At 36.4% G+C, this 13,264-nt stretch overlaps 1 protein-coding gene across 1 annotated transcript; it reads left to right on the top strand.

Annotated features, from left to right (window-relative positions):
• The first annotated feature begins 8,909 nt into the window (after positions 1 to 8,909).
• LOC131065948 (uncharacterized) lies at positions 8,910 to 12,059 on the top strand. The gene is made up of 4 exons (XM_058000551.1): positions 8,910 to 9,132; positions 9,295 to 10,276; positions 11,533 to 11,610; positions 11,722 to 12,059. Exons 2-4 carry the CDS (start codon positions 9,746 to 9,748, stop codon positions 11,770 to 11,772), a joined length of 660 nt encoding a protein of 219 aa, XP_057856534.1. The 5' UTR covers positions 8,910 to 9,132; positions 9,295 to 9,745; the 3' UTR covers positions 11,773 to 12,059.
• The last annotated feature ends 1,205 nt before the right edge of the window (positions 12,060 to 13,264 follow it).

Here is a 13,264-nt window from a genome sequence, read left to right as displayed (position 1 = left end):
AAGCGGTCACCAGCTAAGAAGAAACTGGAAGCTGCACCGGCTAAAGTGTTCCAGAGAAAGAGGAAGACAAGGAATACCTCTCTAGACTTAGAAGAAATTGTGTCTGAGGAAAAGCCAAAAAAAACACGTCAAGCAAAAAGGAAGACAAAGATTGAACCAACATCATCTGCACCGGTAAATATAGATATCTCTTCCTACAAACCTTTGACACATTGTCAAAGAACAATAAAGAATATTAGGAGAAAAGTGCTAAATGACTTACTTGAGTGTTTTGATGACTTTAATGAGGATGAAAAGGAAGCGGTTGAAAAGGAAATAATTTAGTATTTATGTGTTAATGACCGGTCGCCCTCCGAGATTAAGTCTCAGACACTAGATTCTTTATATATGTCATTAGACAATAGATGGCACATTTCCATAGAAAAGGAACAGGAAATTAGGGAGAAAGTTTTTGCACAGTACTTTCCTGACTTGTCAAATTTTGAATTGTTTGATGTTATTGACCAAAATAAAGGACTCTTCTTCACTAGAAAAAGAAGACTCTGGCTATTAGAAGGTAGAGTTGCTGATGTCGAAAGAGACACTCATCTGTATATGAGAACTGTTGTCCAGACTCACAAAGCACGTCTAGCCAATCGACAAGCTGAAGAAGAACCGGTTATATCCAAACCGAACGATGTATTTGATGATGAAGGAAATCCGATTGTTGAACCGATCGACACCATTGATGTCGATGCTCTGGACGTTGAGGATGATACTCAAGAAACACCATTTGAGGCAACAGGACAGAAGCAACAGGCTAAACAGGCTGATAAGCAAGACGAGGACAGACATGAAGCGGCAAAGGAAGAGGCAGAGCAGAGGAAAAAGGATGAAGAAGAGAAGCGAAAAAGGGATGAAGAAGAAAGATGAAGAAGAGAGAAAGAAGAAGGATGAAGAAGAGAAGAAGAAGAAAGATGAAGAAGAGAGAAAGAAGAAGGATGAAGAAGATAAGAAGAAGAAAGATGAAGAGGAGAAGAAGAAGGAGGAAAAAGAGAAAAAGAAGCAAGAAGATGAAAAGAAAAAGAAGGAAGAAGAAGATAAGGAACAAGAGAAGAAGGAAGCAGAGAAGAAGAAGAAGGAAGATGAGGATAAAGAAGCAGAGAAGAGGAGAGAAGTGAAGAAGAAGAAAGCGGAAGAGGACAAGGCAGGAGAAGCAGAGAAGAGCACCCAGATGGAGACTCCGAAGGAAACCGGGAGTCAAGACAAACCAGCTGATCTCTCTAGTCCTATAGATCTCTAGTCTACAAGTGAAATGGAGCTAATGCAGAGCATCAAGGTAGCTCAAGAGCGCCTTGAAATCATTTGACGGAAGAAGGAGTGAGATGTAATTCAAGCGGCTGTGGATACGCTTACCGGTTTGATACCCGGTACAAATCTTCCCAACATTGATTCATCACTAGCTAAACTCAAGCTCCTATGCACAGTAGTGGATGATCAGGTGCAGAGCCTTGAAGAGGCAGCATAGGCTAATGTCAAGAAGGAGCATCAAAAAGCTCTTAATATAGCTTTGGCGAAGAAGTTGAATGAGCTCCGGACTGAACTAAAGAAAGAACAAAAGGATATAAGGGACGCTTTAGATGAGGGGAATTTGCTACTCAGCAAAATCTGTCAACCCCATCTATTCTATGATGATGTGCTAGCTCAGAAGCAAAAACTTGAAATGGATTTACAGTCCTACTTGATCACATTCAAGCTGCCTTATGATTCCTTTACAACTTATGGGCAAACTGTTCACCGGTTTCACATCCAGTTAGCAAAAATGGAGCAAGAAATCAACACTCGGTCTAGAGATTTGCAGGAGCTACAATTGGTTCTACTCCCATGATTGTAAATTCTTCAGAAGTGTTATCTGAACCTGGACGCCTTAACAGTTACACAAGAGATGAGAACAATTGATGCCATGGAAGAACAGGTCTCCCAGATGCAGACAGAGCAAGAAGTAGCCACCTCCCTACTTAAGTCCCCGTCTTTGTTGATGAAACAATTCTTGCAGGACTTTAATTCTATTTTTGACAAGTATCATTCCTTGTTGTCATAAACTTTTATTATTTTTTAATATCAAATGAAAACAGGGTTGTTCAGCTGTACTTTGTCATTGTTGGCAAAGGGGGAGAAGAATTCTATTTGGAATCAGAATTTTGATTATATGCTCTGAATATCTCAATGTTTATGCTCTATATGCAAAAGTGCTATACATTGTATTGTTAAAGGGATAGTGTATATGCTTAGGGGGAGCAATTTTGCTAATGGAATGATTTTGTTGTAAAAACACTTAGATGTCAAAATTTTATTTTCCTAAGTGTTGCCATCAATGCCAAAGGGGGAGATTGTTGGCATTTTTTATGTTTATGTTGTGATTGTCATTGATGGACACACACTTGCATTGAGATCCTCTTTATATGTATGAGTTAGAGAACAACCGGTATTTGTTCCAACCGGTATGTTGTATTATAGTCTTTAGACTATTGGTGTTTTGTAGAATGTGTTTCTCGGTCTGAAGCAGCATGTTGACCTCAAGCGGTACGAGGGATTAAAGCGGCATAACACATTTTTACCAGTCTTCATTTTTGTCAAACCGGCAACCGACACTTTATATGAACCGGTATACTCTGTGATGAGTTACCAACCGGCTTTGTGTGATGAGTTACCATCCACTGATTGTTTGATGGTGCCGACACTGTAGCAGTTCTTTTTGTGTCGTGTCACCAAGTATGTCCAAGTTCATTGAACCTAGGAAATTGTAATGTAATCCTATTGGACTGACATGAAATCAGTTTCCTTTATAAGGACATCATGTCTAGGGTTTTAGGTTATTGATTTTGTTGTTGCGATAGTTGATATTGCGGCTAGGGTTTAAGGTGGTTGAGAAGTTGGAGAGATTATGAGTGTGTAGAAGATTGAAGTAATGCGGGAGTGCATTAAGAAAGAGCTATCAAGGATCTAACCGAGCAGTCTGTGCTATTAGCTAGATCAAACACTTGTTGATTACTCACATCTTTGACAAGTCTGTAGCCCTTAACCGGGTAGGCCCAAAATCCTTTTGTAAATCCTCTAACAAGGTGGTTCACATCTGTGGATCTAAAATCCTCTAGCAAGGTAGTCTTTAATCGGACTTGTCTCCTAATAGAGATTGAGATTCCTAACCGGATCTGTTCTGGTAAAGAACATTGTAAGACCTTAACCGGTCTGGTTCCTATTCTGCAAATAGTTACTTGTGAGTTCCATCTCATCGTGGTTTTTCCCATTTGGGTTTCCATGTCAAAATATCTTGTGTTATGGTGTTTGTGATTCTGTGGGTGAATGCATTGTTAGCTATTTGGTTTGCATGTTTGTTAACCGATTTGTGTGTTAAACTGTTTTACCGGTTCACTGCTAGTCTTGCAAAGTGTTTAAGTGCAAAGATTTTTGGCATACTAATTCACCCCCCCCTCTTAGTATTCATCACAAATTACATGCCAGATTACAATCCATTTGGACCTCCAAGAGGCATCTAGATTACAATTCCAGAGACTAGATACTCATAATCTTTGAACTGTTTCCTAAGGATCACATATAACAATATATATACCCTCCGGAACACATCCGGGTCAACCACAAAAGATTACATTCACCAAGAAAGGAAAATGAAACGTGCAAATAGGTCAGCCTCAAGAATGAAAGGAAAATCCTTTGGAAAAGAGCAACAAAGAAGCGCAGATCGAATTGAAGGTCAGCCAAGGATACAAGAACATCGAGTAAGGCACCAAATAGATTTGCAAGCCAAGAAATCTCTCCACACAAGAAGAATTCACCAAATAGTTGGTAAGCTCAAAACTATTTTAGAGCTAGGAAACAATCACTCTGAAAGGAATAACTCTTCGAAAAAGAATCCAAATGAACTAGAAATCTGGGATGATAAACAAAAGAAAGTCTGGAAACCAAAAATATGATCTGCAACGAAAAAGAACCATATACCAGAACACACTAAAGGAAAGCACAAAAAACTGCTACAAGAACTGAACAAGACCAAAACTAAGGAAATATTTTTGGTTGATGCAAGATTTCTCATAGACCGGGGATGCTCCTGCATTAATTTGGGCCACGGTTATCCTTCGTGGAACCCTTTATGGATTTTGTTCTATCTATGCACCCAACACATCCTCAAAAGGATCATTTTATGGGAATGGATGTGTCTTTACCCCCCTAATGCAGATTGGGTGTTAGGGGGTGACTTTAACATGGTGGAACATTCCATTGATCGTATTTGGGAAAGCTCTATTTGTTTGTCTTAATTGGAGTTATATGCTTGGACTCTTGCTCATAATGCTTTGGGTGTACAAGACCCTTTGTTGGGTAAAAAAGACTCTCATATGCCTCATTGGTATACTTGGTCTAATTGTCAGGAAGGCTTTTTGAGGAAGATGATTCGCCTTGATAGGTATTATATTTTTCCTAATTGTAGTATCGTACCTTCTTGGTTAGGTCTTCTTATCCATCTTGATCTTGCTACCACCCTTTTTGATCACTTTCCTATTTTGACCACCCTTTCTTTTTCTAATTCTCCACCACTTCCCAATGATCTTCCCTTCAAACTTAATGTGACCCATCTACAACAACAAGACTGCATTGATGGGCTCTTAGCTACTTGGAATGCTGAACTAAGACCTCAGCAAGATAGGCGGATTAGCTAGTGGGAAAGAGCTATCACACGCTGCACCTCTTTCCTACGTGATTATGGTCGAAGAGTTGTTACTAAACGAAGGAGACTTGAAAAATCTCTTAATGGTCAGCTTGTGCGTGGGTATTCTCTTCTTGTAGCCAACCCTCATGACGTCTCTCTGCAACAATCTGTTGCTCAAACTGATCATCTTCTTAGAAAATTAGCGGTATATAAGGGGAAAGGTGCTTAAATTCTTGCTCGTCTACAATGGATCACGAATGGAGACCAAGGTTCTAAATTATTTTTTCAATACTTGAAACATAAACACAAAAAAGAGAAAATTTCTATCATTAAATCTGTTGATGGAAACCTACAAACTAACCACTTAGACATCATGCAAAATTTTTTGGATCACTATAAAAGGTTGTTCATTGATGAGACAACAAATACCCCCTAATATCCATTGTGGAGGAAAGTGTGGCAGTGTGTATTCCTTGTAGAATTATTGAAGATTATAGTAATTTTCTTGATAGGTCTCTTTCAATGGAGGAATTAGATGAGGCACTTTATAACATGGCTATTGAAAAGAGCCCTGGAATGGATGAACTTCTTGTTGAGTTCTATCGTTCTTTGTGGCCTTAAATTCTTGAAGACTTCTACTATGTGTACCTTGAAGGAGTTGAAACTGGTACTTTAGGACCAGTTATTAATGACAACCTTATTAAGCTCATCCCTAAAGGAAAGGATAAAGATTCCACGGTTGGTTGGCGTCCCATTACATTACTTAATACCTCGTAAAAAATCATAGCCAAAGCTTTGGCTCAAAGAATCAAACCCATCACCCAATGTATTCATTTATCCTCGATAACTTGGTGTTGGCTTGGGAAACAATTGAATGGGCCCAACAAACTATGCAAGATTCTCGTATTGTTAAGCTTGATTTTGACAAAGCCTATGATTGTATACGATGGCCCTTCATTATTAACATGCTAAAATGGTTGGGATTAGGTCCTAAAATAAAAGCTCATGTCAAAATTCTCTTTATAGATGCCAATGCTAGATTAGCGGGCAATGTCTCTCTCTCTCCTCAAATCCCACTTCAAAGATCTATACGCCAAGGCCACCCTCTTGCCACTTTCTTATATGTTCTTGATGCTGGTGCTCTCAAGGCTATCTACTTCATCATGCGAAGGCTAATCATCTTATTCATGGAATCTCCTTACCTGATAATGCCACTACCCTTAATTCTCATTTTGTTGATGACAGTTTGCTTTTTATCCAAAATTCTACAGAAGAGGTGGCTAATACTTTGGATACCTTGGACATATTTTGTACCATATCTAGTTCCAAATTGGCTATGCACAAGACACAATTTATTATGTCTCGTCCTCACCTCCGCCCACCATGGATTCCTTCTGAATGGACATAAATTAAGCATGGCATTGTTACTAGATATTTGGGCATTCCTTTTGGAGTGGGAATCTCTTTAAAAGACATGTGGAATTGGTTTATGAGCAAAATCAAGGCCAAACTTTTGAATTGGACTAATAGATTCCTATCTATGGTTGGTCGCATACAGGTGGCAAACAAGATCTTGCTTGTTAGTCATGTTTATATTTCCTCATGTTGGCTGCCTTGACAAAGCCGGTACAAGCAATTAACCAACTCATCATGAGTTTTTTATGGGCTAAATGGGGAAACAAAAAGGGACTTCATGTTTCTTCTTGGTAGCATTGTATTTAGCCTAAGGAAAAGGGTGGACTTGGAATCATCGATCCGTATACACATGGAATATGCCTCACTGCTAAATGGATAACCAAAGTAATGGATGGAGAGGCTCCTTGGAAGGAACTAATTAAATTTTGCATTCAAATTGCTTCTACTGGTCACACTTGGGGGAATGTTAGCTGGAAAGACAAGCTTCTTTTAGGTCCTTTCTTTAAAACTCATGGCTCAGCACCATTTAATTCTATTTGGAAGGCGTGGCAGATCACTTCTTCTAAACTTATTTGGTTCAATCTGTCTCTCAGCCATGGGCTAGGTTTTCCATATTCGTCTCTTTGGTTGAATCAACTGGTTCAACTTCATGGCAAACCACTAGGTACTTTTAATCGGGTAAAAGGAAAATGCCTATTTAATAAAGGTATTCAAGTGTTTTGGGATCTCTGGGACCCCTCTACCTTCCAATGGAAATCATAACCTCTTCTTAAATCCCAATTCCACCTAGAAGCCTCTGATAAACAACCAAATTCTGAAATTCAACAATTAGTCACCCCTGAACTTCATAGTCTGCTTTCCTTGGACTATCATGCTAATTTTTTGAATGATTGGAGATGACCCAATACTCACAAAGTTCGCTTCTTCTCCCTTCATACCATTTACAAACAACTCCTTCCGCATATCACCATCTCACCTCATCTCAATAAGATATGGCAATGCTCTTTTCTTTGGTCTAAATGGAATAAGCCCAACCTTCAAATATGGAAGTCCAAAGATGATGCTCAATCTCAGCTTTTAGCATGGAAAGTTCTCCATGCTAAACTGCCTATTGGTAACTGCCTTAAATTTGTCCACCCTCCGCCCACTTGTCCTTTTTGTTCCAAATTGGAATCTATGAAACCTGCTTTTTGGTTCTGTACACATGTGAGAAGCTTATGGAATGCTTTGTTCACTGCCTTGCCTGCCTTATTTCCTCAAGCATGGTCTTGGAAATCATCTCTTCTTAGTGTTGCTTCATCCTTCGATATTCTATCCCAGACTTGTAGACACGCGATTCTCAAATGTATTTGGAAGTTTCATTGCAATGTTGTTTTCTCTAATACAATCATTCCCCTACAGATAGAACTTCATTTCATCCATGCTATTTTGTCTCTCCAATTAGAGGCACAACAAGCAAGTCAATATTTTTCACAAGATGACAATTTCCATGATCTTCTTCGACAACTGCACATAAGCATTGAGGGTAACAAAGATTCAATCGTCAAGCATGCACCTTTGGTTGGAGTCTCTCAAAGATGAAGTTGCTGCTTTGTGTGGAATTTTGATGGAAATACTCTTCTAGTGTGCTATTATCTTCAACAATAGTCCCTTTGTATTTTCAACAACGCTGTATATGAGACTTGTTTTTTCAGCAGTGCTATATATGTATTCTCAACTTTGTAATATTGTTGCAGTTTTCTGATATAGGTTTCTACAGCCTTGTTAGGATTGTTGCAACTGCTTTTCAGCTGGTTATGTGGAAGTTGTTGTAGTTCCTTTTTGGAAGTTTTTTCTGCTATGTAATTCTTTTATTTGCTTCCTTCAATATAAAAAAAGCAAACTTTTCACAACACTCAATACTATAAAAATAGTTATTACAACCTTGAGCTACATGAAGCCAATAAATAAAATCTCAATTCTTTTGTTCAACATAATTTTATGTGAATGATGTTTTTCATAAAATAACTATATCTTTAAATTTTTAACATTATAATAAATAAATAATAAACACTCTTAATTGATTATATCACACAATTAATATTAACTAATTTATTTTTTGAAAAATTCTAATAAACCTACTTTTTACATGATTATTATAAACCTATTTCTAATATTCCCAATAAATATAATTATTATACCTTTTTATATTAAATAAAATATAAAAATAGATAAAAATAGATAAAATAGTATCAAACCAACTACATGACCAAATTGCAACCCATATTACCAAATTGCATATTATAACTTATAGATAATATAAATGATATCAAAAACTTTTTCCCTTAATAAGATCAAATCTTGTCAAACTATCTCTAAAGCGTATATCTTTTCTCTCAATATAAACCCTAACTAAAATTACAATCATACTTGATCTTGTTTGAATTTAAATTAATTGAAAAAAACTTACCAAAATTTTCATATTTATTACATATAAAAGTTATAAAGAAACAAGTTGCCTCTATCCAATTGAATATAATTTATTTTTATATTTTAATATAATTTCAAATAGTCTTTCAAAGTGTTTGGACATAATTATTCACCCAATTAATAATAATAATGTTTTAAGTCTCTTGACTCCGGTAAGAGACGCATTTTATATTTAGAAATAAAAGCTAATATTTTAGTGAAGAGCGATTGTAGTCAGCCGTCGATAGGATTTAAATCTAACGGTGTAGAAATAAAGAGAATTTCAAAGTGAGATAAAACTAAAATCCCAGGAGGCAAAATAAATAAATAAAAATAAAACAGTAATATGCAATTCACTCCAGGCCTGGGAGAAAATATTGAGGAGCAGAACGCAGAGTGTGGAAAATCAGGAATGAAATGCTCGGGAATGCCATCAAGAATGATATTTTTGTGCATTGAATCTTCTTCAACGGATTTTAAAGATTACATCGAGTTAAATCTTGAAAAATTTGGCCCAGTTTTTGAATTTTTTCTGAGAAGAATCCAACCACCGGTTTTATTTTGCGGTATGCTGCCATTTTCGATTTTTTTTCCATTTATTTTAATTCAGTTTGGCTCATTTTTGCACAAAAATTGGTCAGACTCTTCAATATTTGTAGCTTGTGAGCAAAGATTTGCTTTTTGTTTAAATTTTTTTGAGTGCTAAAGGTTCGACAAATTTTGTGCAGATGATCCATCTCTTTTTGTTCGTTAGTTGTGATTTAAATCTGCTTGAAGGAATTTGAAATCGAAATCATTTTTCGGCTGAGCGGACTTTCTTTCTTTGTGGTCAAAAAAATCGAAATTCAAGATTTTGACGTTTTCTCAGATTGTAAGATGATTTTGAAAATTTGACAGGAATTTTGCAATTTGTAGCCAGCAAATTTGTATTTTGGAGTCTTGAGTACGAGCATGTTTTCTATGGAGGATTTAGGGGGGCTTTTGGAGTCTTTTTACTTTAAGCCTTAAGAATTAAGGACTTTTTTTCTGTAAGCTGTACAAATTTAAGGGCATCTCCTTAAATCCAAGGATTGAAGGCTTCTGTGATAAATTTCTGTATTTCTTTTTTGAATCTAAGGATTACAGAAATCTTTCTTTGTCATCTGGGACATATATAAAAAATTGTAGAATTCCTTTAAAATGGAGACTGCAACAGCTCTAGAGAACAGAATTTCTTCTAGAGATTTTTTTCAATGGGGAATCCGCAAGCGTATGGTATGTGGCAAGCCACAGATAATGCAGACAACCGAGACGTCCACCATCCGTGTGGACAGGCATGTTGTTGGAGCTAATAAAGAGGGGTCTGCTCCTGCTGCAAAAATAACCCCCCAACAAAAGCTACAAGACCATCAAGTTAAACCAGTTCTTGAAAAAAAGATAACACTGCCTTGCAACAACAACAACATGCATTCCTCCGGGTCTCGTCAGAAAAGGATCACCAGATCTCAGCATCCAGTGAATCATATTATGTGCACCAGGAAGAGCAATAACACGGACGAAGTGAACAATATGCAAGACAACAAGGCCTTGACCGTGGAGACCTCTGTTTGGCCAAAATTCAGTCTGACCCTCTCTCATAACCAGATAGAGGAAGATTTTCTAGCGATAAAGTGCTCAATATTGCCGTTGAAACCCAAAAAGCGCCTCAAGTCTATTCAGAGAACAATCCAAGTGAGTATATCTTGTGCTTTTCGTGACTTTGTTTTTTCGTATTTTTTGAAGCCCTCAGTATGCAGAGATAGAGCAGAGGATATTACAATTTTATATTCTGATTCTATCTCATTAGCTGTTTTCTGATTTTGCCGTCAAATGTTCTTAAGAGATGATATATCCCAAGTATATCGGCTTACCTCGTTGTTCCATGGAAGGGATTTCCTCGAAATCAAATTAGGGTACCGTGGGGTAAAATTAAGGAGCCTTATGCAGAAATATGGTACAAGTGGAATTTTAATTTCTCATTTCTGCAAAATTTATTAAAGGAGCCTCCGTCCAAAATCATCAATAAATCTGAAAATTCAAATTAAACTTAGTCTACATTTTGGATTTAAATCCGTTTAAGTAGGTGCAGCCCCTTCGTATTTGCTGAAAATCTCCCTCCTAAACATTAGTTACTAATGATTCCTGCTTTTGGAGTTGCTTCGTTTAATTGGAACAACTGAGGCATAAAAAGGGAGTAAAAGCCTCCTCCAATGTATACGATTATTGTTGTTGTAGTTGACTTCTATATTGGGATCTCCGGTGGAACAGGAACTAGTTATTCCTGAATCCTTACACATATTAAAATTCCTTGAGCAAGTAAACACGTCCGTGGGCCGGGGTTCTTACCGTTCTGTCCTTTTTCCCAATTTCTGTATATTTGTAAAATGAAGTTTGTTCTCTTCCATGAAATGTAGAAAAAGGAAGTTTACATTTTTGAAAAAGTGCCTGTTTGTAAACATTTGTGTGCACGACAGAAGTAATAATTGCAAAAGTCTTTGGTTAGTAATCAAGGTTTCCATAACATCTCATCTTGCATAGATATTTATAAAATATGATTTTATATCTTATATTCAATTTTTTTGTTTCTTGAAATTTTTTTTTTGTCTTCTTTTCCCAAATGACAATTTTGGTATTCTCATCCAGCAGCTGTCCTCCAGGAATTTGGTAACATTCATGTATGCTATACCTGGGCAATGGACCACTTAAAGAAAATTAAGTGTGGTTTACTGTGTCTAACTCTACAATGCACCCTTTACGGGAACTGAAGGAATGCTTTGATCATGAAACACATTCTGTGTATGAAATGGCTACCAAAGATTATGGATCTTTCTAGATGCTTGTACATTACCCTTAGTACATGGCATGACAATTGTTTTTCATAATAAAAACATAATAGTGGTCAGAAAATAAGCACTTACATTGATTGTAAGTTGATTTCTCTTTTGTAGAATGTTAGCCCTGGTGGTTGGCTCAGCGATCTTTCTCAAGAACGGTATGAAGTTAGGGAAAAGAAATGTTTGAAGAAGGTAGTTTCTTAGCTGCTATATCAGCAGCTTCTTTCTAACTAGAAATTTCTCTTTGACTGTTTATGTCTTTATGTTTCATGCCCTAACTCAATCAAAATGTCATTGATGCAGAGACCAAGGGGTTTGAAAGCTATGAGAGGAGCACATAGTGAATCTGAATAAGCAGGCAGTTCCATCTCAGCTGTACCTGTAAATATCTGTTAATTTGCTCTCTTTGTCATTCATAGCATTCAATCACATTAATATGTTTGGTGGCATTTGTGTCTTGCTTTTCAATATGTTTTACATGACTAGCAATCACAAGCTAAGGCCAAAAAATTTCGGATGACTTTTCATTGGATGCGAAGTTGTAAACTTATAGAAATCAAATAATATTTACAACTGTGAGTGATGTAATTTTTCTGACTGTTCAAATTAATAGCAATGATTTGCATATGTTTATTGTTTCAGTCTTTGTAAACACATATGTCCAAGCATATTTTTTAACTGATATTACCCTTTACCAGTTTGTTTGGGACTAGTTATTCTTGATAGTAAACTTATTAAAGAATGTTTAGAAATATTTCCTCATATTTAGTTATTTTTTGATAATGATCTGAGTAATCATTAAACTGTTAGAAATATTTCCTCTTGTCATTTTCAGTGTTCCGCTTTTTCATTTGGAGAGCACTGATAAATTTAAGAATGATTTAACAACAGAATGCTATGCAGAACAATTGTCTTTAATGCTGGTGGAGATATATGTAGCCACAAGGCGAATTGTGGCAATTGATAAAGCATAAGTTGATCAAACTTTCATATTAATCATTAAGTTGTTAGAGGTTGTCTAGTGCTGTTGCTGAATGCCCTAGTAGCCAGAAACTCCTTTGTCCCTCCCTGGGCATGCGTATCCTTGTACCCGTTCCCGTATCCAAAACGGATATGTATCCGATACAGTCCGGATACATGTCGAATACTGTACCCACACATGCCCAAAAACCTGGATTTCCAACCATGCTAGATACTATGTAATTTGATTTTTTTTTAATTTGACATAAATCTTCCTAAATTTAATTTTAAAAAACTTCATTCATGCATTTTTAAAAAAAAAAATTGGTATAAATAAAGCCTATGCCAAATGAGAAAGACAAATGAAATGTTTTTCTATTTCAGTGACCCATTTTTTGGGTTAACTTCCAATGCAACTCTACTATTTTTTCATATTGTAAAATGTTAAATCAACTTATCATTATTTATGTAGCAATTATGTGTCTATATTGCTTTTGAAGTAATGAAAATCTCCTCGAATAACTTAGAAATATGTGTTAAATATATGCGTATGTGTATTTTATGAATGACATATATAACTGTATCCATATTGAGGGTTTTAAAATATGACCGTATCCGTATCCAATACCGTATCCGTATCCGTGTCCATGCAACTTTGCCTAAAACTAGTACTACCCTTTGTCAAAGTTTGATGCAAAGTACATCTTGTGGGACACAACGCAGGCCCGGAACTGCTAGCTGTTTTAGGGCTCACTGCATGCTAACCGTTAGAAACTATTTGAGAAAATTTCAGGGAATGAATTTTGGGAATTTCGACATGAATTTGTTTTCCTTGGCCAAAATTATATTTGGAATAGATATTTTTGTGATTTTAATAAGAGAAAGG

The sequence above is a fragment of the Cryptomeria japonica genome, chromosome 2 (genome assembly GCF_030272615.1).
Source record: "Cryptomeria japonica chromosome 2, Sugi_1.0, whole genome shotgun sequence".
NCBI lineage: Eukaryota > Viridiplantae > Streptophyta > Pinopsida > Cupressales > Cupressaceae > Cryptomeria > Cryptomeria japonica.
This window is presented reverse-complemented; position numbering and strand designations above follow the sequence as displayed.